Source organism: Artibeus jamaicensis, unplaced genomic scaffold, assembly GCF_021234435.1.
Source record: "Artibeus jamaicensis isolate MK-2021 breed Jamaican fruit bat unplaced genomic scaffold, CSHL_Jam_final scaffold_847, whole genome shotgun sequence".
Lineage (NCBI taxonomy): Eukaryota > Metazoa > Chordata > Mammalia > Chiroptera > Phyllostomidae > Artibeus > Artibeus jamaicensis.
This window is the reverse complement of record NW_026522057.1, coordinates 31505545-31530251: the sequence shown is the minus strand read 5'-3', so window position 1 is coordinate 31530251 and position 24707 is coordinate 31505545. Positions and strand designations below refer to the sequence as shown.

At 64.2% G+C, this 24707-nt stretch overlaps 2 protein-coding genes across 9 annotated transcripts; both read right to left on the bottom strand.

Annotated features, from left to right (window-relative positions):
- Positions 1-6038: 6038 nt before the first annotated feature.
- On the bottom strand, positions 6039-11547 carry RNF223 (ring finger protein 223). Its single transcript, XM_053660407.1, has 3 exons — positions 11474-11547; positions 8768-9120; positions 6039-7421 (listed from the first exon to the last, which is right to left on the bottom strand). The coding sequence occupies exon 3, from the start codon at positions 7410-7412 to the stop codon at positions 6561-6563; it is 852 nt and encodes a 283-aa protein (XP_053516382.1). The 5' UTR covers positions 7413-7421; positions 8768-9120; positions 11474-11547; the 3' UTR covers positions 6039-6560.
- A 1752-nt stretch (positions 11548-13299) lies between these two features.
- On the bottom strand, positions 13300-24418 carry CUNH1orf159 (chromosome unknown C1orf159 homolog). 8 transcript variants are annotated; one of them, XM_037146865.2, is made up of 9 exons: positions 24068-24301; positions 23120-23214; positions 22783-22900; positions 20381-20469; positions 20141-20216; positions 17176-17241; positions 16271-16405; positions 15317-15347; positions 13300-14308 (listed from the first exon to the last, which is right to left on the bottom strand). In XM_037146865.2, the coding sequence occupies exons 4-9, from the start codon at positions 20450-20452 to the stop codon at positions 14077-14079; spliced, it is 612 nt and encodes a 203-aa protein (XP_037002760.2). In that variant the 5' UTR covers positions 20453-20469; positions 22783-22900; positions 23120-23214; positions 24068-24301; the 3' UTR covers positions 13300-14076. The 8 variants fall into 8 exon arrangements, with proteins under 8 accessions (XP_037002760.2, XP_037002758.2, XP_037002759.2 ...); XM_053660408.1 differs by lacking the exons at positions 23120-23214; positions 24068-24301 and adding an exon at positions 15422-15447 and having other exon boundaries at positions 14129-14308; positions 22783-23104; XM_037146863.2 differs by lacking the exons at positions 22783-22900; positions 23120-23214; positions 24068-24301 and adding an exon at positions 24335-24418.
- Positions 24419-24707: the final 289 nt, after the last annotated feature.

Sequence of the window (24707 nt, the reverse complement as noted above, 5' to 3'; positions counted from 1 at the left end):
CGAGGTGCTTGCATCTGCCCCACTGGTGGCTTTTCAGTGTCCTGATGGGGCGCAGGCCTCAGGCTCCTTCCGCGGCTCTGGGTGGAGCCTGCTTCTGAGGAGCAGACCCGGCAGTGAACTGACCAGTGGGTAGGGCAGGGCCTGTGGAGGCTGCACCCTAGGAACTTCCTTGGGGGTAGCCTTGCCCCCGCTCTGCACTGCCTGGGGGTGGCAGGGGACCCTTCCCACTGGCTCAGGCCGGTCCACTTCCGTCCTGCTTGGGAGACCCTCAGCAGAAGGCCTGAGCGGTGGCCTCGGAAGCACAGCTGTGAGCCTCGAACCAGGAGCAGGAAAGGAGAGCTGTGCGGCCTCCCTGGAACCCCTGACCCCTGTAAGAGCCGTGTTTCTCCCCGGGCTCCCCAGGCCGGCCTGCAGGACCCAGAGGGAGCTGTCGGGCCCTGTCCCTGGTCGCCTGCAGCCCCAGGCAGGTGCTGGAGGTGCGGCCGAGCCTGTCCCCGAGCGCACCCATCACCCAGTGTGCACACTGCCTAGATGGGGGTCTGGGGGCCGTCCCTGGCAGACCGAGAGCTCAGACGGGAAAAGCCCAGGGACGGCTTTGGAAGCTGAGGGTGGTGACCGTGGGAGTTCCCCCCCCCCCCACTTACCAAGTGCCACAAAGTGTTGACCCACAGCAAGAGCCAGAGCACAGGCAACTGTTGTGACCTGTGTGGACACTGGCCAAGCTGGTGCAGCTCTACATGGGCCAGAACTGGCTGGGGGGGGGGGGTGCATGGGGGTCCTGCCGCCAACCTCACCCCAGCCTCCTGGCTGCTAGTGTGGGGCGACTCAGTACTTCCAGCCTTGGTGTCCCTGCTGAGGCCTGACGGTGGATCTGCAGGGGAGTGGGGGTGGGGCTGCTCTGGGTGGGGCTTACTCCCCTCTGTGCTGAGGACCAGGCTGCCACCTGGTGGCTGCCCCAGGCCCTACAGAGCCTTCTTGCTCTTACCGCTCTGGAATAGGGGAGGGTCAGAGAGGTGGCTGGGGCAGATGGCTGGCCTGGGTCCTGAGGTCTGTGTGGGTCTGTCTGGGAACTTTCTGGCTGCAGGTGGGTCTGTGTCCCCCACCTGGCCAGGCTGTGACCCCCTGTCTCACCCGTGCACCCACCTCCTGTCCCAGGTCAGGGTGTTTCAGGGGCAGCTTCCTGTCAGAACAAGCCAGGACTTCATACTGTAGGCTCACATGGCAGCCCGACCAAGCAGACCGCTGGCCACCTGTCGCCCACTGTATGATCTGCTCCCAGATAGGAGGTGTCAGCCAGGGCGTGGGTGTGACCCTGGGAGGCAGTGGTGGCCGGGCCCCTCACACTGCCCCCACAACTGGACAGGAATTACAGTGTCGGAGGCTGGGAGGTGGGGAGAGTCCACTCCCTCAGTGAACTGGTCAAGCTCTACAAGGAGAACCCCACGGTGCGGAAGTCAGGGCCTTTGGTGCCCCTGAAACAAGGGCACCCCCCGCCCCCCAATGTGAACCTGGAGATGCTCCCCTGGGGACTCAAGGGACGCCAGCACAGCCCCGCCCAGGGAAAAGGGGGCAGGATGGCTGAGGGCAGGGTAGCCAAGGGGCGGGAGGTGGGCCCGGGCAGCTGCCCCAAGAGGGACCCCCCTAAGCTTGGACACGGGCCTCTCCCTGCCGGCCCCTCCAGGCCACGCAGATCAGCACCCACAGCCGCACGGGAAGCTCTGCCAGGCCACAGACGTCAAGCAGGGCTTGTGGGAGGAGGTGGAGGGCGGGACGGTGGCAGGGTGTTGTGGGCTCTGGGGAAGCGTCGGCTGTGGTTGAAGTCTCGTCATCCTGCCAGATGCTGCAGCCACAGGGATGTGTCCAAGGGAGTGGCAGTGGCCAGAGAACAAGCCGAGAGTCCATACGACACCCTTATGGCACCTCCCCTGGCAGGGCCTCAGGGTGGGGGCAGGGGCCGTTTCCCATCACGAGTGCGAGGCTCCATTTGCACACTAGGGGCTCCTTGCTCACCTGGAGACCTAAGTGGCACCTGACCCTCCCAGTTGACATCATCTGTGCTGTCCTGCATGGTGTGGACAGCAGCGTGCCTGGAGCCCACCCCCTGAGTGCCAGCTACCTAGGCGTGGGTGTGCATGAGACAGCTGGGCCTGGCCCACTGCCACTAGGGGGGCAGTGCCCCAGGCTGTGGACCTTGGAAGGACCGCAGGTTTTGGGGGGGAGGGATATGGCAGTCCTCAAGGCAGGCGTCCTCAGAGGGGACTGGGCTAAATGGACATTGGTTCTAAGCACCTCCCTCGCCTAGAGTGGAAGGACTGTGTGTGAGCCACCTGGGGCTCCTTTGCATGTCATTTGCACTGACTTGCATTTGTTTTCTCTTCTTGGATATAGTAGGCAGCTGACCCCCGCTCCCTTCCAGAGTGACCCAGAGAAGAAGCCAGGCCAAGGACTAGGCAAGGTGGACATTGCCACCCAGGGCTGTCTGCAGATCAGTGCCTGCCATCTGGACCATGGTGCACCAAGAACACACGTGTCATCGTCATGGCCACCGGGGAGTGGAACGAGGCCAGGTGGGAAGGCAGGCTTGTTCCATGTGCTTATCTGGACTTGTGATGGTGGCTGGTCTGGCCTTGGTCCTTGTCTTCAGGAGCCTCTGGGGAGTGGGGAGGGCCCTCGAGAGCCCCCGTGTATTCACAGGTGTGTGTGTCCCCACAGGGTAAAGGGACAGGGGTGCTGGCGGTCTTCTAGCACCATTGATGCAATGCACTCCCCACCCCCAGAACAAGTGTTTTCCAATACTGGCCAGGGCTGAGGGCAGCCCAGAGTATGGCTGGACACGTGGGTGCGGCACAGCTGACTGCAGCACAGCTGACTGCCAGGCCTCAGGCTGCTGTGCGGGAGTGTCAGGTGTGGTGGCCAGACCAGGTGAGCCTTGAGGGCAGCAGGCTGTTCGGAGCCAGAGTGGTCAGTAGCCCCAGGACTGCCCTGGGTTGAGGAGGGTCCTACCTGGCTTCACCAACCCCACTGGCCTTGCTGGCTTCCCTGTCCCTCAGCTCAGTGGGCACAATCCTGGCTTGGGCTCTGCTGTGGGCAGTGTTCACAGGTGGACCATTCTCAGCCCCAGAGCCCAGACACCTGACTCCAGGGTGGCCTCACACACACGTGGCCTCCACAGTCTCTTCTTGGGCCATCTCAGCAGCTTCAGTCTCCTTGGTTTACCAGTGCCCCTGTCTGTCCCTGGCACAGGACCTGTCCTCTATGGGGGTGGAGGTCCTGCAGACCCCTCACCTTTGGCCCTTCCCAAATAGAACTCAACTGTCCCCAAAACCTGCTCCCTCTTCCTCAGGCAGCTGAGCCACCAGGAGCCATCTGTGCCCCCTCACCCCCAAGCCTGAACCCCATCTTTTCTTTCCAACTCCTCCAGCTCAGTCTGGGCCCTGCTGATCCCTCCTGGCCTCAGTTTGCCTCCCCCTGATTTATCCCCTGTACCTCTCCCACCTCGGGGTTACTGCAGCACCCGCTCTGACTCGGTGGCTGGCCCCACCTGGGAACTGCCCACAAAGGCCTGGATGGGCGTTCAGCAGCCCGGCCCTGCCCAGGAGCCGCCGCCACGCACAGGGAAGCAAGGATTACCCGTACTTCAGCTGGCCCGACCACGGGGTCCCCACGGGGCCCGCTGGCGTTCTCGGCTTCCTGGAAGAGGTGAACCGGCCCCAGAGAAGCGCACCTGGGGCCAGCAGGCTCACGGTAGTCCCTGCAGGTGCAGCTGGGAGCCAGGCAGGGCGGGGTCACGCGGTGCAGGTGAGACCGGAGGCGGGGCGGGGCCACGAGGGCTTTGGATGTGCAACCCGGTACAGGGCCACGGACCTGCCTGCGGCTTGGTCCTGCGAATCGCCACGGGTATTCCCATCCGCCCGCAGAGGACAGGGAGGCACCACCGTAGTGACTGACATCCTGATGGGCGTCAACCGAAGGCAAGGTGAGCCGCCCCTCCGACAAAGCTCCGCCCCGCAGCCCCGCCCCGCCCCTCCTCCCCATCGGCTCCACCTCTCCTGCCTAATCGCGCTCCACCTGGAGCACTCTGGTTCCCAGGGCTGGACAGCGACATCCAAGTCCCCAAGACAATCCAGCGGGTGCGGTGGCCGCACTCGCGGATGGCGCAGACCGAAGTATAGTACGAGTTCGTGCACCTGGCGTGGCCGCGGTACTTCCGGGACCAGCAGGTGCGCCTGCGCAAGTGGCGGGGCCGGGGGCGGGGCCAGACCCGCGGGGCGTCACCGCGTGACCAGCGGGCCCCACCCACCTCCCAGTCTAAGCACTGGGAAGACAGAGAAACCCGGCGCCGCGTGAGTGGGGGCGTCAGGGAACAGGACCAGGTCGGGGTCCCGCGTGGGGGCCGGGCGATGTCCCTGCCCCGGCCAGGAGGCCGTGGGGGCGTGGCCGGGGTGTGTGTGTGTGTGTGTGTGTGTGTGTGTGTGTGTGTGCGCGCGCGTGCGCAAACCAATGGAACCGGGTCTCCACCCGCAGGACTCCGGAGACCTCCGGCGGCGGGGGCGAGGCCCAGCGGAGCCTCAGGACGTGCGGGGTCCGTGTGCACGCGCCAGGAGCGGCTGGAGCCGCGCGAGGAGGCCCAGAGCCCAGGAAGGCCGGCCTCTGCATTCTTGGAAAGTGCTGTCTTTAGAACAGTAGCTTGGAGCTTGTCCGGAAGCCTGACCGCCTGACTCCCTACGCGACCTGGACGCCTGGAAATGCGGAGAGGCAGTTGGGAGACCTTGGTGTCCCAGTCCCTTCTAGGGCTCCCAGGTGAGGGTGGGGGGGTTAGGGCTTCAGGGCTGTGGTGTGTCTCTCAGTGTGGGAGACCACCAGTGACTGCCCGTGACAACCCGCACAACACAGTGACCGCGTGTGACCCTGTGTGCCACGTTTGAGCGTCGGCCTGTATGCGTGACATAAGTACTCAGTGAGCTGGTGGTTTGTCCATGCTTGTCACTCCCACCCCCAGAGCTGCCTCTCAGCCCTGTCCACGGCGTTGTGGTCTGTGACAGCTCAGTCCCTGTCGGGTCCAGACCATGACATTGTGGTCACAGGTGTGTAAATGCTTGTTGAATGAGGGAACGTTTGAGATGCTCATGTGACCGCATGTCAGCCTCATGTGCCTGGCTCTGCCTGTGACAAGGGCAAGGCTCTGTGTATGACGGGTGCAGAGTCACTGTCATGTGCTCCGGGAGTGCACTCATCGTCCTGTCCCCACGGGTGCTGTGGCTTTGTGGTGTTCTCAGTAAAATGCACTGTTCCCAATTCTGTGTCGTTGCTGGGGCCTGGAACGGGGTGCGTTTGGGTCCCTATGGAAGCCCAGCTTTTCCAGGGTCTCCCCACCCCATCAGAGGCCCGGCTGGGTGGAGCAGGAAGTCCAGGGCTTTGGGGTGAGGGGTGAGGAGGCTGAGAGCCAGAACTTGCCTGGCCTTTCTTGGCCGTGCCAACCCACTGGTACAGGGTCCCTGGGGCTGATAGCAAAACTGTGGGGTTGGGGTGGGGCTGGCAGGACACTGCTGCTTGGCCAGCAGGCCCAGCGAGGGTTGGCTGGATGGACCTGTTGTCTGTGAGTTGTCAGGACACACTGGCTGTCACCACTTCTGTTTCTGTTCTCAGTCCCTGGGGAGCCATGGGGTTCTGCAGCCCTGTGGTCCGGGCTTCCCGCAGGAAGGCTGAGGACGGGAGAGGGTGCTGGTCTAGGCCAAGGCCTCCCCATCTCAGGTGATCTGGGCCCTCCCCTCCTCCCTGGTGGAGCCTCATGGACCTAGGGGGCAGCCAAGTCCTGAACTGCTCCCACCCATCCACAGCCTGGAGGAGACGGGAGTTGGACCCCCTAGCACTTGGGGCCCAGCTGCCCTAGGGGCCACTGGGAATCAGCACGCTGTGGATTGAGGGTCTCCGGGGCAGGGGCGACTGTGGGCTTTTCTGGAGGGAAGGGCTTGGCGGTGCAGGGGAGAGGACGCACAAGGTGAGGACCCCTTACCAAGTGTGGATACAAAACAATTTATTTAAAAATGTACAATTGAGGAGGGTGGGATGGGCACTGGGAGGCTTGGCTCTCAGCCACTGTCCTCTCTGGCCCTGTCAGAGGGCACGGTCCACGCCCACCCGACGGAAGGGGCCAGCCCTGCCTGGGCACTCACCGTCTGGGGAAGGAGCCGTGGGTGAAAGGTGAAAGTAAGGATGACGCGCCCCCCCTTCTCAGCGGGGGGCTGCCCTGTGGGCGTTTCACAGTGTGTGTGCAGGGCGGGCCTGGCCAGGCCATCTCTCCTGGACTGTTTCCCCAGCTGCATGATGGCAGTTGGGGGGTTCTCCCTGGGGCTCACGGGAGCCTGTGACTCCTGGAGGCTGGGAGAGCCTTTTGTTCTCCCCATCAGGACCCAGCCCCATAGAATGGGGGCAGTGAGCCAAATGGGGTCCTCGGAGATGTTGGGGGTCCTCTGGGGTCCTGGGGAGCTGACGCCCAGTAGCTGCTGCATCTGTGACTCCAGCTGTGGGCTGTGAACCCACGACTGGGCCATGGGACAGCCCTAGTTGTCGGCCAGGGATCCGAGAGAGAAGGTGGCTGCGTAGGTGACAGTGGCCGGCACAGTGCTGGCAGGAGGCCGGGACAGGCAGTGCAGGTTCCCGGTCCTGAGCACACAATGCACGGGCCAGAGCACCACGCAGAAAAGCACCAGCAGCAGGGCTGTGACGAGTGCCATGCGCCTCCAGTCCCTGCAGCGTGCCCAGCAGCGGGCCAGGCGGCCCCGGCGGCTGGCAGGGCCCGGGATGGGAGTGGGTGCGGTGGGCTCGGCGGGCTTGCTGAGGCCCACGTCCACACTCACGAAGCCAGGGGCCGAGAGGCCAGGTGCAGAGGGCTGGGGGCAGCAGCACAGCTTGGTGCCCTCCAACCAGACAGGCTCCTCCAGCCGCAGGTGGGCCGGCATCCTGGCCTGCAGCTGACGGCTGGTGCGCAGCCCAGGGGCCCCGGTGGCGGGCACAGCTGTGGGCTGTCGGCAGAACGGGCAGGGCACAGCCTCACTGCCGGGTCGGCTTGTCGGCTGGGCAGCCGCCAGCCGTGCCAGGCACTCCAGGCAGAAGACGTGAGTGCAGGACAGCTCCTTGGGTGTCTTGAAGATGTTGTCATAGCCCGAGAAGCAGATGGAGCACTCCAGCGGGGAGGCCACCTTCTCTGCGCCAGGGGTGCCGGGGGACCTGGGGCTGCTCACTGAGCCGGGGGACCTGGGGCTGCTGGCTGAGCTGACAGACCTGGGGCTGCTCACTGAGCCGGGGGACCTGGGGCTGCTGGCTGAGCTGGCGGACCTGGGCACTGTTGCTGTGGTGCTGCTCCGGCTGGGGGGTGGCGTGGCCGTATGCCACACCTGCTCGTCTGACGCCATGGCTCTGAGCTGTGGGACAGAGATGACTGTGAGTGACCACGGCTGTCCTAGCCTACAAGGCGCTCCCTTTTGTCCGGCACCGGTCCCAAAGATCCCAGCAGAGACACTGCCTGCGGCGGGCACCTCCAGGAAGTCCCACCTGTGCCTTGTCCCACCCCCTCCAGCCCCTCCCACACTGAGATGGGGGGGTGGCATCCCCAGTGCTCAGGCCTGACCGACCCAGACGGGGCCCTGGGCACAGGGTGTGGTGCTGACTGCTCAGTGGACACCTTTTGGTGGACCCACCCTACCCGACTCTGCCCCCTGGCAGAGATGAAGGTGACAACGACAGTGGCCCGCAACAGTTACTGTTTACATATGGGCTCTGCCAGGCTGGGCCAGGTCGTGTGACAGAAAGCGCAGCATGGAGGGAGGGGAGAGTCGGCCAGGTCACCTGGCCAACGGGCCCCGGGCTGTCCCAGGCGGGTGTGTCTCTGGGTCAGGGGGTGGGTTTGCACACAGATCCCAGGGCTGGCGGCCAGTTGTCAGGCAGCTGGGTGAGGACCAGGTGCCAGGCCTGGCTGGACCAAGCCGTCAGTCCACAGGAGCCGGCGGGGGGGGGGGTGCCTGAGCAGGGGTAGGGGCGAGCCCCACCAAGGAGGGTTTGTCTTCCAGCCGTGCCCTGAACCTGAAGGGCTAGCTTGTCTGGCTAATGAGGAGGGCCTTGTGCCAGCCCTCAGCCCACTGAGGGGATAGGACACAGATGGCCCTCTGTCCTCTCTCGGCCGAGTGCACAGCGGTGCCCTCCTGGCTCACCCCCGTTTCTATGGGAGACCCTGTCTGTCTCCCTGGCCAGGCTCAGGTGACCGGCCTGCGGACCAGGGCCTTGCCCAGCTCTGCCCCTCCACAGGGCCCAGGTCTCCACCGCAGGCAGCCACAAAGTGGACAGAGGAGACCAGGGCCTTGGGAAGACCCTGACCATATGACCCCAAGAAACTCAGGAGGCCCCCAGAGGTGACCTGGCCCTGACTTTCTGGTCAGTCCAGGCGAGCCAGCAGGGTGACTTCCTGGTGGCATGCTGTGAAGGCACAGGTGTTGCTTAATCATGATTGACTTAATCGTGAGTCATGGTGACATCACTGTGATGTCATGAGTGTCCCCCACATCGTGACATGAGATGTCATCGTATCCGGGTGACAGCAGTGGTGGCAAGTTAGGCAGCAGGCTCGGCAGGGTCGAGGGGACTGTGGGCTGTCCTGGCCCAGGCCTGTGAGCCCCACATAACCGGTTCCTTGGCCTGAGGCCCCACCCCTGAGGAGCTGCCCCACCCGGAGCCTGTACAGGTGAGAGGCGAGTGCCAGCTGAGCGGGCCTTACCTGGTGGGCAGGGGTCAGCGGGGTTGGAGCATGGTCCTCCCAGTTGGCCACGGCTGGGCTCCGAGGCTCCAAGCTCTCCTGCTCCAGCAGCACTTGCTCCTGCCTCTGGGGCAGTCCCAGCCTCTGCTCACCTGGCAGGTGTCCCTCCTCGGGCTGGTCAACAGCAGCTGGCCTGGCAGGTATGTTCCAGGCAGGCGGGGTTCGGGGGTTTGCGTGTGCTCCTCCAGGTGTCAAGTGCTGAGGCAGGTGTGAGTCTCTGGTTGTGAGTCCTGGCAGGTGTATTTATACGCTCAGGTCATGCTGGCCAAGGGTGTGGCCTTGGCTTTGGGATTGGCTGGCCTCCTGTCCTCTCCCTGGCAAGCAGGCAGCAGAGGGCGGGGAGTCAGAGGTGAGAAGTGAGAGCCGGGGGTGGAGCTACTGGGCGCGGTCAGGTCAGTGTAGGCCTCCACAGTCTGGGCAGGTCCATGGGGGGCCTGGGGAAAACTGCCCCCTGCGGCCCCTGCGATGCCCCAGTGGCCCCCCCAGAAACAGATCAGCTCACCACCCTGTTTGGGGCCTGGTGGCACCTGAACCCCTCAGGGGGCTGCCAACCCCCACTCACAATCTCAGCCCAGCTTATCACACCCTGTAGTCCACTGACACCCTCCTCACAGCCCCTGTCTGGCCCTCCCACCTCGTGTACATGGCCCACTAACGTGTGTCCCCCGGTGTGCACGCGCATGGCTCTCCCAAACCTGCCACCCCTGCCCACTGAAGCCTTCGGGGGCAGGGAGGGATCTCCCTGCTCTGGGCCCAGGGAGTGGGGTGAGAGGTCGACCCCCCTCAAGGGGTGCAGTCAGAGGTGAGCATGCGGCAGGGACCAGGAGGGCCACGAGGACTTGTCAGGGGTCAGTGTCTGCTGGGGGCACCGTGGGCCACACACGTGGGACCCTGGAGCCCAAGGCAGCCCCACCCAGCCGGGGGGTTGGAAATCTTCCTGGGGGAGTAAAGAGGTTTCAGCCAGTCAGCATGGGGGCCCGGATGTGCTGGAGGGGCCGGGGCTGCAGTGCCGGAGATGGCCCCACACCTGATACCCGGCCCTCCCTGCAGTCATGGCCCACCTCCACCCCCAGCCACGCGCAGCATCTCAGTGCACGTCTGAGCTGGTCTCAGGGTGGTGGGCCCCTGCCGCTGAGAAGTGACCCCAGTGTTGAGCCTGTGGGAGCGTGGTGTCCAGCCTGGGTGGTAAGGGTGGCCTGCCTTACACCCATAGGCTGCCCCCACCAACCACCTCGGCTGGTGGCCTGGGACCCCTAGAGGCCCCCCAGTCCCAAAAGCACTAGGAGCAGCACTAAGAGACTACAGAGGTCAGAGGTCAGCAAGAGGAAGACCAGCTTCAGGAGGTGAGTGGGGGCACGGGAGCCCAGGAGGAGCCAGGCTCCGGGAGATGGGGTAGGTGGACGGCTGAGGCCCTCATGTGGAGGCAGAGGTGCCAGGTGACTGCAGGAGGCGGGGACAGTGGCCTCCCCTTGTAGGCAGAGAAGGCGGGGCCTGGGTTCAGGAAGGGACCCCAGCTCCTCTGTATGCCCAAGAGGGGAGGACGGCGGGGCCCAGAGAAGGGCGGGCGCTCAGAGAGGGGGTGGGGACTCAGTGGGAGGAGGGTGGGCTCCCGAGTCGGAGCTTGGTCCAGCCCAGCTGTGCACCACAGGACCAAGTTCCCATGGGGACCTCCAGGACATGTCCTCAGTCCCTCTGCTCTGAGGACACCATCCTGGGGACTCCTGGGAATGTCCCAGCTCTGAGGTCACGCAAGCTCCCCAGGGGACAGTCAGTGCCCAGAGCCAAAGGGACAGGAAGATCTGAGGAATGTGCCCCCTGGGGGTGACCAGGCCTCACTGGACACAAGGCAGGGCCAGAGCCAGGTCCCACGCCTGCTCACCCTCCAGCCCACTGGGGGGCAGCTGTGCCCATACACGCACGGCCGTATGTGTCCTCCTCTGGGCGGGGTGGGTGTGCACACGCCAGCACATCCTCCCGACTGAGTGTGACAGTGCATGTGCCCCTGCATGCGCAGGTGTGTGCACACGGGTGAGGGGAGCATGGATGCCAGTGTGCCACCCCATAGCCCTGGGACTCACTGGAGGGGGGAAAAGACAACGCCCTCGCTGACACCACTGTCCAGACGTGGCTCTTAGACGTGGGGGTCCTGAGCCCTCAGCCACTCGGGCAGAGAGGACTGTCCTCCAAGGCCTGCCCTGGCCTGGCCCCTCCCCAGGACTGGGTGCCACCTGGCACAGGTGTGGCTGCATGTGGGAGGCACTGCAGGGCTCGTCTGGGGCTTGGGGGACCAGGGCTGCATCCCCCACTTGTCCAGCACTGGCTGACTTGTCGACTGCTCCGCTGCCCTGTCCCCGTTGGCCAGGGACACCGGGGCTCTGGGACATGGCCACACTGCGCGAGAGGCCCCGACTCTGGACCAAGGCTTGGGATCTGGGTGGGATCTCCGCCCCACCCCCGGGCACTGGGCTCTGGCCCAGGTGGCTCTGCTGGCCAGTCAGGTGGGCCCAGCAGTCCCGCTCCTCCCGTGCCTGCAGTGAGAGCCAGGTCCCCACAGGTCGGCCTGGCTGCCCGTCCCCAGCCTTGCTGTGGCTGGCTTTTTCTGGGGCCCATGCCCAGGACCCCACCAGCACCTCCCCAGTCCCACTCAGTCCTGCCCTGTGCACTGACCTCTGCTGGCCGTCAGGGCTTCTCCCAGCGCTGAGGATGAAGGAAGAAATGAGCGGCAGCAAACCGTGCTCACCTCCTGGGGCAAGGTGGTGAACGCAGCCCCCTGCTGACCTCCGTGGTGGTCGACATGGTGCCCCACCTGTCTGCTTTGGCCTGAGCTATGACCCCACAAATTGGCTTGACTTTGGCCTCTTCTGTGAGGGCCTGGAGCCCAGATGAGGGGCTCTGGATGGAGACAGACTAGGGAGAGGGCTGTACCCCACCCCCACTGCAGACCACCTGCCCCTTATAACATCCCCATCCCAACCTCAGGCACCTCTACCACTTGCTTTCTGGCCTGGGTGCCCAGGTCATAGGGTGCTGAGTCCAGCAATCCCACCCCTACTCCCTGGGCCTGAGACAGTGCACCAGGCCCAGGGTGCCCAGTGGCACAGGTCAGACTGGTGTGACTGAGGGCGCAAGGGCCCAGGCTGCAGCCTCAAAGGTCCGGGGAAGGGCATCCCAAGTGTGGGGCTGGGGGCGGGAGGAGGAGACAAACTCCAAGAGTCGATGGGGTCTGCAAGGTTGTGGGAGGGATGTGGCCAAAGAGACCCTGGGTTTCAGGGTGGGGGGAGGTGGGGAGGGTGGAGGGCACCCTCCAGGCTTGGGCAGCTGGACCTGCCATCCTGGTCAAACATGGCTGTTTCCTGTTTTTCCTTCAAGTTAGGGGCGTGGCTTGGTGCCAACTTAGGAGCAGTGGGCATGAGCTTCCTCCCCTAGAGGGCTGAATGGCCCCCTTGATGGGTGGGGGCGTGTGGGGGCCACACACAGACTGGCTCTAAGTCCTCTCCCTTCCCTGCGGTCCCTGAAGCCACTGGGGACCCTGACCCTGGTCTCCCTTCTCAGGCAGAGAGGACCGAGAAGAGCAGCCAGGCCCACGGGGCACAGCCCAGGTCCGTGACGTTGAAAAGCCCACGTCGGACCTCTGTGAGCACAGAAATGGGTGCTGCTCCTCTCAACACCCCTTCCTTCCTGTCCCTACCAGGGCTTGTCCTGGGGCTCCGCCTGTGCCCGATTCCGTCGGGCCAGGCCGCCCTCCCAGCTGCAGGTGCTGCAGGACCGGGTGCCTGCCCCCTTCCTGGTCCTGGGCCTGGGGAGGCTGGTGGTCACAGGCAGGCAGTGCCCAGAACACTGGACGGAGCTCAGGGAGCTGTCCTGCAGCCCCCGGCGTGTGCACATGCTCCGTGCCCGCCACAGCCCAGCAGACACTCCCCCAGCTGCCCGGTGGCCATAACCTCAGGCCAGAGTTCCCAGGGGCAGGTGAGCAGCAGGCAGCAAGGTGACAGCCAGCAGCCAGGCCTGGGAGTGGCTCTCTGCTGCCCCCACCAGGGCAGGGCTGCCCCCTGCAAGTCAGCAAACATCCCCTCAGGGGCCCCTCCAGCTGGCGCTCTGCCCCCGTCACTTCCTCCTGGGGCCCACGGGCGGGCGTCCTGTCTGTGCAGGGCCTGCGGCCTCCCCTAAGCTCCACACTCCCCATGAGGTCTGTTCGGGCTGCAGAAAAGCCCCTGAGAAGAGGCCGCGCCTCCCATCCCAGGTCTGACAGGCCGGGGGCCCCCGGGTTGTCCTGCCTGCCTGAGGCCGCTTGGGACAGACCCCCTTCTCCCAGGAATGGCATTCTAGGAGGTGGGGGCTGTGTGTGGGCACCTGCCCCGGCCTCAGCACAGGCTTTCGAGCGGGGGTCCCGGTCCTTGTTGAGGGCCCTCCACACCCCCGCCCCGGTGAGGGGAAGCTGCTCTGGACGGTGGGGCCACGCCTGCTCAGGGACCCACGAAGCCTGGAGCAGCAAGGAGAGGAAAAAGTCCAGAAGTTTATTGGACGTGGTGTCGAGGCGGCTGCCCCCTGCGCTGCTGGACAGGAGGACGCACGCACATCTGCCCACGGGGACAGCCTGAGCCGGCACTGCCGTGAGGAGGGCACAGGAGGCCACCGCCAAGCCCTGCCTCGGGCTCCTCAGACTCGGACCAGGTACCAAAGGAGGGAGTGTGGGCCTCGGCTCAGGGTCTGGGAAGGACGGCCACGCCGGGCGCAGCGCCGGATGTGGCCACACACATGCCTTTCTCAGGAGCCATGGTCCTTGCAGGATGATCTGGGCTGCACCCCAAGTAAGTGGGCCCCAGGCAGACGTGCCCTGGGCGCCTGGCAGCTGCGGGCAGTGCTGTCCTGGGTGGGCAAAGCCCACTGTGCATGGGGCCCCGGCTCTTCTACAAATGTATTTCACTTACATACAGAAATCTACAGGACCCAGGTGACTCGCTCCTGCAGCTCCTGGAAACAAGGGGTCACGGGCTTGGGGGGTCTCAACCTTGAGGGCTGGTGCTGAGTCCCTCCTGTCCTCCATCCCAGTCTGGGCACCGGCTGGGACACCCAAAGGCCTCTGCTTCACCGCCCTTAGAAAGGTGTCTGCCCGCCAGGCTCCTGACGGGCAGTGGCTGGCCCGGCGGTCCCTCACTGTCTGTCCTTGGGCAGGGGCCCTCAGGGCCTCCCTTGCAGTCTGGCTCAAGAACACAGCACCTTCAGGAGCCACTGGTTTCTGCTCAGCAGCGCCTGTCGCTGGGAGACGAGAGCTAGGCCGGGGCAAGTCCAGGACCATGCAGAACCCTCCCAGGACACAGCCTGGCCCTGTGTTCAGGGCCTCCTCCTCGGCTTCCTCCTCGGCTTCCTCCTCGGCGGTGTGCAGAGCTGTAGGCGAGCCTCAGGGTCAGACGTTGCTGACCCGGGCCTCCACCAAGGAGACAGCAGCAGGGCCCGTGCCCCTGTCCGAGGGCCTCTCCCGCCTGACATAACGTGGCTTCCGCACTGAAACGGTAGGAGACAGGTGGAGTGAGTGCAGGGCCCGTGACAGGGAGCACACCCCACGCGGCCTGCCCACAGGCAGGACACTGCAACCGAGAGCTTCGAGATGGACTTAAGCTGCCCCTGTGCCCCACCCCCCAGCACACCCCCAGCACCGTGGCCTGGGCAGTGCCTATCACACCCAGAACCCAGAGCCACAGGTCACATGGTGCATCACAGGGAGCATGGTGGCCCCCAAATGTGTCCACCGTTTCAGCCCCAGAACCTGTGATGTGACCTCATTTGGGAACAGGGTCGGTGCAGTTGTGATGAAGTTGGGGGGCGTGAGTTGAGGCCCTCCTGGGTCCTCTGTGGAACCATAACTCCAGGGACCAGTGTCCTCACAAGGAGCCACAAGCCCAGCGATGCCTGAACCACTGGGGCTGGGAAGGTGGGGAAGGACCCCCTGCTGGGAGCCTCAGAGCGGGCAGCCCCAGCTCCGACCCCAGGTCTGCACAGCAGGCCACTCCAGGGGCTGCAGCCAAGTGCTTCGGGGAGCAGAGCGGGCCTGGACTGGACCCAGTGGCTTCTCTGTCCCCCAGAGTGGCTCAGTCTCTCCTTTCCGGGCCACAACCTTCGAAACAGTGGTGAGAACAGGGGCAGGCAAAGGCTCACGGCCGAAGCTGGGTGACTGCAGTGCTCGTGGCACCGCCCGCTGAGGCAGGACGCGCCTGACGCAGTAAAATGAAGCCCCAGCCCTCGGGGGCCACAGGAGGCGCGGGACCCACCACTCAGGTAGGGCTGGGGCTGCTCCTCCTGCTTCCGTGGACCCAACATCCCAGGAGAGAAAGGGAAAGGCACACAAGCCGTGGCTAACAAAGGGGCCTGGCTGGCACCCCAAGCAGCTGGGGTGGGCGATGTGGGGCCAGACACCACCCAGCCCAAGTCCCTGGCCGTCCCTGGCCCCATGGGGCAACTGATGCCGGAGATGCCCAGCACTTCGACGGGTGAGGGCAGTGAGAGCCGACGTACCTGAGGACTGTGGTGGGGGGATCATCGCGGCCTTGAAAGGAAAGAGGGACAGTGAGAGGCCGGGCCCCGCAGGGTGCAGGGCAGCCAGCCGGCCCAGGTACTTACGGCTTCTCCAGGCTGCAGGGCCGGGACTGTGGGGAGAGCACAGGTGTCAGGTGGGGACCCGGCAGCCACCTCAGCCGGGGCTTGGGCAGGTGGGGGTCCCTCCACACCCCTGCCTAGCAGCGCCCTAGGCCTGGCGGTCAGCCTGGCCACACGTCCCACCCCAGCCCCTGGGTGAACCACCCCCAGGCCCCTGCTTCCCCCCCTCAGCGGGGACCAACTGGCCCTCAGGGCGCTTCTCTGAGCCACCAGGCTGCCACGCTGCCGTGTGAGCTGTCTGTCTGGGCTCCCACGCAGGGCCTCAGCGGGGACCACCTCCACCCCCACCACCCTGGCTTCTCCCGGGACTGCGGCTACTGGGGCTGAGCAAACACTGCTCTGCGGCAGCGGGTGGCCCTGCGCGGCGCACACAGGCCTGGGCCCACACGGCCAGCAGGCTCCCAGCGCTGACCCCAAAGCCCCTGTCCCGGGAGGTGGGAAGGGCCAGCCCCCCGCTCAGGACGGGCTGCGGCAGCTCCACGGAAGTGCCTGGCTGCGGCGGGGGTGGCGGTGGACCTCACCCACTGGCACTGTCTGCGGAGGAGTCTGGTCTGCTGGCCACCCCCTCCTGGGCACCGTGAAGGGCCCAGCAGCAGTGACACCCATCGTCAGGAAGCGGGGCCGGCGTCTAGGCCCTGGGTGTGGAGTCACAGCAGCACCCTCTCTGTGGAGACCCCAGGAGGTCCGCACCCCTGGGCCGGGCCAGCCCAGCCCCAGCCCCTGAGTCCACCAGGCAGCACTTGGGCCTTGGGGGGCTGCAGCTCAGCAGCCTGTGGCCAGGCAGGCGCTAACTACCACGGCAGGGACAAGTACCTTTGTTTCTTCCGTAGCAGAGCCTGGGCAGTTTACTGGCGCGCTTGAGGTAGAAAAAACCAGCCACTGAGAGGATGAGGCTGGAGCTGAGGAAGAAGGTCCCCAGGAGGAGGGAGGCTGCCACTTGAGGGCCCCCTGCGGGCAAGGGCAGCGCGTCAGCCCTCCCTGCACACACCCGGGCCGAGCAGCCAGGAGGAGGGTGAGTCCCAGCAAGTCGGCAAGTGTGTCTGCTCCAAATCTGCAGCACCCGGGCCAGGTGTACGCAGCCTTTCCTGCAGCCGGCGGCCCTGCCGCCAGCCCGGCCCCGGGGACAGGAGGCTGGGCTGTGTGGGCAGACCCCACCCTAAATTCAGCTGCTCTGTGCCGCGGGCCTCTGTGGTCCAGCTCAGCGCAGGGCCCTCAGTCCAGGTGCTCAGGGAGCAGGTCCTAGGGGACAGGACCCTCTAACCAGGCACCAGCACACCTGCCTGCAGCGGCCCCACTGGTCGTCTCAGGCAGGACAGATGCCCAGCAGCCGGCCCAGGAGGTTAGGGCACTTGTCTGGGGCAGCGCCTGCAGTCCCCCTCCAAGCCCCGCATCCTAGAAGAGCCCTGGGGGTGGGGGGCCTGCCCCTGGATCTCCGGAGAACCACACGCCCCAGATCCCCATGGACCAAGGGCTGGGTGTGCCAGGAGGGAGGCAGAGATGGCAACGCACTGCTCTGAGGGCTTCCGCCTGCTGGGACCGTTCAGAGCTCCCCTGGGCAGCGCTCACGGCCGGCGGGTGGTCTGGCCCTGGCGTGGATGTGGCCCCACTGGCGCAGCACCAGTGGTCTGTCTGCACTGGGCACAGCCCCGAGGATGCCCGCCCCGGCCCCACGACCTACGCAGAGGCCCTGCTCTGGTCTGGGAAGCAGGGACGCTTACCGAGACTTGGCTGCCCGGGTGTCCCTGTGTTCCTGTTCACAGGGGGCTGTGTGCCCTGGCCAGCAGCTGTGGGGAACACGCCTGTTAATGCTGGGCCATGCTTGGGGACCCTGTGAGGTCCCCCAGGGGAGTCACAAGAAAGGACGACGACGGAGGCAGGGCAGCCCTCAGCCTGCAGCCGTCCTGACTGGAGACGAGACGGGGAGAGGGTCCGGGGCCAGTGGGCACCCTGCTGCCTTGGGGACGGGAGGGCCGACCCCACGCGTCCCTCCAGGACTGGGAGATGTGGACTCGGTGTGAAGTGGGCGGGGGCGGGGGGGCAGTGACCTACGGCTCCCGCGCCCGCTCCTGCACCGGACGCAGCTGGCACCCCCACCCTCGTTCTGGCGTCCGAGCAGCCTGGGCGGCAGAGGCAGTGGGAGATGCCCAGCTCGCTGCCCGCTGGCTGAGCGTCTGCAGTTTCCGATTATACAAGTTTTCATTCCAGGCGCTAAATAAGACGTTCCGGAGGGAAGGCCTCAGAAACGTCTCCCACTCAAGACAGGGCCTCCCGTCTCCACAGCCTTGACCACGTTGAGCCTTCCCCTGGGGCCTGCACTCCTCACGCAGGCAGTCGGGTGTGACCTGGCCCCGCAGCCCGCCCCTGCCCCAGGGTCCCAGCACACTCAAACCCACCTCCCGCCCGCACTGCCCTTGTCACCAGCAGCCACCCGCCCAGGACTGGGAGCAGGCCGGCTCTCCCTAGCCCATGACTGACGGACAGTCCGTCTTGCCAGCTGCACCCTCCCAGGACAGGAGTTTTGTCCCACTCCATTTATTATTATTATTATTATTATTATTACTATTATTATTACTTTAGAGAGAGGAAAAGGGAAGTAGGAAGACAGGGAAAGAAACATCAATGTGTGGATGCCTCTCACAAGTCCCCCACTGGGGACCTGGCTTGCAACCCAGGCATGCGCCCTGACTGGGAATCGAACCAGCGATCCTTTGGTTCACAGCCCACACTCAATCCACCGAGCTACACCAGCCAGGCCCATTATTATTTCTTAACTCCCTGACACTCGGCACAGAGGCAGAGCAAGCATGCCCCGCCCATTCTGAGCGTGGGTGTGGAACACCAGTGCTGGCCGGGCTGTGTCCAGAAGGAGGCAGCAGGCGTGGGCCCCACAGAGGACTTCAGACATTTAGCCCACACAGAGGGCCAGTGCAAGAGGAAGGCCCTTTTGCCGTGACACCAAGCAGTGGCAGGGCCTCGAGGGTGATGGCGCAGCCAGGACCCACTGTGGCGCCAGTGAGGCTGGGCACCGTCCGGGCCAGTAGGCCCCCAGGTGGAGTTAGTCTTCTGCTTCCCGTGTGAACACGGCTTCTCTTCTAAAGCGGTGAGTTTGGCTCTGTCCCTTGACCTTTCTTGGGAGGGGCGGGGCCAGGCAGGCTGCCAGGAGGCACCCGCAGTCGGCTCCAGGAGGCCCAGGACTCGGCCTGGTGCCAATGCAGCGCCTCCAGGAGAAGCCCCGGCTGCGCTGAGCGCAGGGACACGGCAGAACCGGAGAGCCAGGGCCAGACGCGCTCTGGGCGCTGAAGCTGATGCTGGAGCCTACGAGGCACTTTGAAAACCCCCTGCTGCCTGCTTGGCTGGTGAGGATGGCCACTTCCTAGCAGGGTCAGGAACCTGCAGGTAGTGGGGACTTGCAGGCCAGAGGGTTACCCAGGTCTACAATACAGCCTGTCAAGTCTGTGGAGGAGTCCTCGGTTGGCTTTTAAAAGTCTACTCTGGGTTCCTCGTGAAAAGGCCCCACCTTGCAGACTGAGAGGAGCACACCCGGCCTCACAGCTCCCGCCACGCTCACGGGGCACTGGGCCCGCAGCGAGACCGGACTGACTTCAGGAGTGAACCAGTCCCCCGGGGGCTGCCTGCAGCAGCAGGGCGCAGGGGAAATGGCGCCGCAGCAGGAGCCCTCCTGCACCCGTGTGCACACGGCAGGCCAGGCCTGCTCACGCCTGAGGCTTACCCACCTGTGGGCTGGACCAGACGGGACTCACTAGCCGCCCCCCAACACCTGCCTACAGCCCTCCACACTGACGTCTGCGACTGCCTCCCGCCCTCCGGCTGGGAATCACTAACTGCCCTTTGCCTGAAGCCCTGCACACTGAGGCTGGGCAACCTGGTATCACCACAGCAGGTGACATGTGACATCCCTCGCACCGGCTGCCAAGTGGGCCGCTCACAAAGGACACCACCAGACAGCTGAGCAACCGACCAGGAGTCCGTCACAGATGGCCACCGCTGTCCTCACTCCACCTGCATCTGGAAGTTGTCTCAGCTGGCCGCTCTCTGGACTCTGGTCTGGGCCTGCATTTGCCCGACCGTCAGCCTTCATTTTCCCTTTGTTTCCACAAAGGCACCTCTCACTCCCAACCTGCTGACCCCCAGCGCACAGGCCTCACTGGAGGGGGCCCGCCCGCTGGGCTCCCATCTGCTGGTGCCTCTACCGCTACTGACTCCTGGTTCCTTCCTTCCGGGGCGGAGGAAGGCAGAACATATTGCTGCAAAATGTGCCTCTTTGACATAAACATCATTTTTAGCACAAGACACTTAAAAACACAGGTGCAGGAAGGGCGATCTCACCCTCCTCCTCTTCCTCCTGAGGGCTCCGTGTCAGGCACACTTGCTCACATCTGTCTGACTGCTTCTCCCGTCACTCTCTCCCCCATCAGCCCTGTCCGAGGGCCCAGCTGGGGCTCCCTAGGAGCAGAACCAGCGTCCTGCCTCCCCCCCCCCCAGTGCTTGGTGCCAGTCTCCCCGTAGGGCACTGCCCGAACCACCCAGGGTGAGGTGGCCAGGCCAGGAGGGAGGCTTGCATGGGGCCTGCCTCTCCCACTCCCCTCCCAGCGCCCTCCTGGCCCCCACTGGATGTGGGGAGCTTGACAGAACCACCCCCGCCAGCTCATGCCAAGTGCCTACCTGGGCCACACAGGCTCGTGCCTGGGCAGGTGGTGTTGGTGTCCACCACGTCCACACAACACTCAGGCTGCTGGCCCTAGAGGGAAATGGCAGTCAGCACCCAGACTCTGCGGGCAGGCGGCTCATGCAGGACCTGGGGGTGAGACCCTAGGGGAGGGTACAACCTCTGAGGGGCTGGAACTAGACGGCTCCAACCTCCCTTCCTGGCCCCTCAGCATGACCAGGCGATGGGGCACCTACCACACTCTCTGAGGATTTGCTGGCAACTTCCACCAGGAGGCCGGCCAGGAGGACGGCGCGCTGGAGCGCCATGTCCCGGAGCTCAGGGTCTGCAACAAAGAGGGGCGCTGTGGGGCCATGGGATTGGGGGGTGGAGGGCCTCACCTGCCCTCCAGGACGCCAGTGGCGGACATTCAGCTCCCATCCGCCCAGCACTCAGGGGCCAGGACTGCTGAGCTGCCGGGAGTCCTGCAGCCCGAGTCCTGCTGGTACGAGGCCTGGGAATCGTAGTACCCAGCGGGGCCCCCGAGGGTCACTATGCAGCCAAACCAGGTGGGGCCTCAACTGGACTTCCCACAGGGAGCCTGCCGGCAGGGTGACCATCTGACCTGGGCTCTGGACGGCACCCCCAGCAGCTCCCCACAGGAGGGAGGGCCTGAGCAGAGTTGGGTGGGCGGGCAGGATGAGCAGTCCCTGCATGTGAGCTCAGACAGGCCTGGCCACCCGTCGCTTTGTTCCGTCCCCCACTGGCTGGGCCTGAGCTGCCACGTTACTATGTAAGCCAACCTGCATGTCCCTGAAATAAACCGTCGGTCTTAGCAAATTGCTGTCAACTTGTGGGTGGGTGGTGACCACAGTCACAGCATTTTCACACATCAAAGTCACCTCTAAGAAGACCCTGCACTTGACAGGAACAGCTGAGGGGCAGCCAGGTGGGGAGTCTCGGGTCACGAGCCCACAGGAGGAGCCCCGGGGGAGCGGCACATCCGGGGCTGGGCAATGGAACAAGGGTTCCTGCCTGGAGGGCCCTGGGGGAGGGCCCACTGCCCAGGGCTCGGGCCAGCCTCCTGGAGCAGGGCGGGGGGGGGGGGGGGGACGCGCGCACGCGCGCGCACACACGCACACACAATGGGGAGCTGGTCCTGAGCAGCAACAAAACAACCTCCTCTCTGGCCTGTTAAGCACCGCCCCCCCTTGCCCCTCCCTGAGGGACCTCCTTTCTGCAGTGAGACCCCTCTGTTTACCCAGCACCTGCTGACATCATGCTTGCAACGACCCCTCTGGGGTGGGATCTGAATCGTTTACTTAGAGACTGCCTTTCCTGACTCATGGAAAAGTCCAGAGATTGGGGCCCTTCCGTTCACTCTCCGGTAAGAGGCACCCCAGGGTCACACTAAGTCACAAAACACCATTTCTGTTCGGGGATTAAGGACAGCGGGACAGTGGTGAGTCCTGGGGACGCAGAGGCCAAGGCCGGGCACTGCGAGCAGCAGCACGAATAGCTAAGACAACACTCACGACTCCACAGGGACAGACGTCAGGGGAGGGCGGTGCCCTGTTGACCTACACACAGGACACGGGGTCCAGTCTCTCGGTGACAGGAGGGGCAGGAGGGACAAGACGTGGAGCAACTCCACTGGTGACACCACCTGACCCAGGTGACTCAGGAGGACACCCCGGAACGTCGTGGTGCAGACGTCAGGTGCCCCTGACATTGTGCAGTTTGGGACCACCTCAGCTGTGGGGTGCTGTCCCCACAACCCACAACCCCAGGCTCACCAAAGAACACACACAAGTCCAACGTGAGGGACGCTCAACACAACACCTGAGCAGTCTCCGCAAGCAGTCACGGCCATGCCGACCCAGGAGGGGCTGACACACTGCTACAGAGCAGGGGGACAAAGGAGAGTGTGGCCTCTGACACAGGCTGGGCAGAGGGAGGGGCAGGAAGCACAGGCAGTCTGCGTCTGGGCTGGAGGCGGCAGCCGTGCTGCTCCTGAGTTTTGCCGAGTGCACCAGGGTTAGCACGGTACCCTGTTCAGAAACATCGGGCTGCCCGCAGCTCTCCTGAAACCCGAAACTGCTCCACAATTTCTAAAGGTAGTTTTAAAAGGGCCGCAGGCCATTAAGAAAATGAACAGGCAGGTCAAAGGATGGGAGATGACAATGGTGACACATCTGACGAGCCTGTCTCCAGAAGGCATGAAGGACTTCACAGCTCAATAGTTTGGGAAAAGGCAAAGGCAGGATCGGGCCACGAAGCAGTCGGGCGGGGCGGGGGGGCGGCGGGTGTCCAGGTCAGTGAGCTCAAGGAAATGCAGACAGAAGCTGCTACTGGGTCCCGGAGGCCCCGTGCGGCGCCTCCACTAGGCATCTGCCCCACAGCACTGAGAACTCGTCACAGGAAACAGGTGCGGGAATTGTGCCGCCTCTGTCGCAGGAGCCAAACAGGAGGAGCCCCCAGCTCGGTCAGAGGCCTATGGCACATCCCCAGGAAGGGAGGTGATGCAGGAACCTGACCAGGAGGAGGAAAGGCAGGTGCAGCGCAGCTCCGTGACAACGAGGGTGCACAAGGCAAAGCTAAGGAGGGGTGGCGGGAACCAGGGTGCTTGCTTCTGGAGGTCAGGTCTGTAAAGGCTTACGAGGTTTCTGCCAGCTCTGGTGGCGGTGACAAGTCAGCAGAAACCACGCTCGATTCTCACGGTTCGGGGGTGGGAGGTCCAAGACTCCAGCCAGGAGGTTCGGGGTCTGAGGCCCCTCCTGATACACAGACGGCGTCCTCTCACTGTCTGCTTCCGCGGCCTCTCCAGGGAGCATGAGCCAGGACAGGGGTCCCTCCCCTCTTAGCAGAGCACTGTCCCACCAGGACCCACCCTTCTAACTTCATGTCACCCTCGGCTACTCCCAAGGCCCACCTCCAACCCCACACAGGGCCAGGGCTTCGACTCATGGACTTGGGGACACAAGCCTTCAGCTCACATGAGGCGACAGGAATGTTTTCCAACGTGATGGGGGTGCAGGTAACACAGCTGGGCACACCTGTCAAAACTGGTCAGGCTGGACTGAGCTTGTCACTGATGGGAATTACACAACAAAACCAACCGAATAAATGCAGTTCACTTTCTGTTCTGAAAACCTTAGTGGGGCCAAAAAGCTACACAACTGGATAAAGCAATTTCTACAAGGTAGTGAGAAATCTGAGAATTTAAATCGGACTCTTTCAAGCGCCTATTTTTCCTGTAAAGCGCCCTCAGGTCATGGGGATTCTAATCGAGTCACACGTGATGGGGGGATGACCCTCAGTCAGCCGGTCAGGGGTTAGGTGCTGGCAGGACAACCACGTGCACAGGCTCCCCTGGAGGAAGGCCCACCTGGCGACCACAAGGACCACGGGGGTGGGGGATGGCAGTCTGACAGCTGGTTGCAGGTTCATGGACCTTTCTGCTTTTCCCACCGTTAAGACATCCATTTGCTCTGCCTTCAGGAGGAATGGATGGGAGCGGAACGAGGTGGGGTGTGCACGTGCCAGGAAAAGAAGCTTTCTGCACAATCCAGACTATTTTCTTCTAGGAACGAGCTTCTGAAAAGAAGCCGGCATTAGGACCCTGGCTGAACCCCGAAGCCCGACAGGAACAGACCAAGGTTGCCTCTCTTCGCGGCGGCGACAATGAGAACAACTCAAACAAACGTGAATTCGCTGGGACGCGGCGGTTAAGAGTTGTCACAAAACAGCTTTGGGGGCAGAAGTTGTATTTGCCAAAACGCTGTTCCTTGAAATGCTCTCAAAAACGTACCCAAACCACCTAGTCTCAAATCGCACCGGAACTAAAACATCTATTACATCCTTACGGTGACATCGCTGAACTGCGACGGGGACACCTGCGTTAGGCTAAACCTGCACTATTTTGGGGAGAGGAACGCGCTAACCTCTGAGAAGAGGCCCGTCAGGTCCCGGTCCGTCCAGCGAGGCCGGACGCCGCTGGGGGGCAGTTAGGGGACGAGGTTTCCGGTTCGGGTACGGGGGCTCCCTCAGGCCACGACGCCCGGGTATCCGGTCGCTCTGGGGTACCCGTGGATTTCTGTCCGGCTTCTGCGCTCCGCTCCCGCACCAAGACTGCCGGGCCCGGGCGTCCGTGCTCCTAAGCCCCTGTTCCCGCAGTCACCACAACCCGCCCGCCCCAGCCCCTCACTCACCCCCGCGCCCTTTGGGTTCTTCTTTCGTACCCCCCGCCCTCCAGGCGGTCGCGCCGTACCCCCTGGGATTTGTAGTCTCTCCGCTGCCGCAGCCCAGGTTCTAGGACACAAGACTCCCAGCCTGAAACTACACATCCCGGGGGTCCGTGCGAGAGCTAATTTTCACCCGCTGGGTTCCGGCACAAGGCTCGCGACGCCATTGGAGGAGCGCGCGGAGCAATCTGGGAAGTGTAGTCTAGGGCGCCTCAGTCCCAGGCTCAGGGCCCTGGAGTGGAACACGGCGTTAGGGGAGGGACTACGGAGTCAGGGGAGGGACTACACAGCCCAGGATTTTCTCGCGCGCGGGCCATCTTGGGTGTTGCTAGGAGACCGG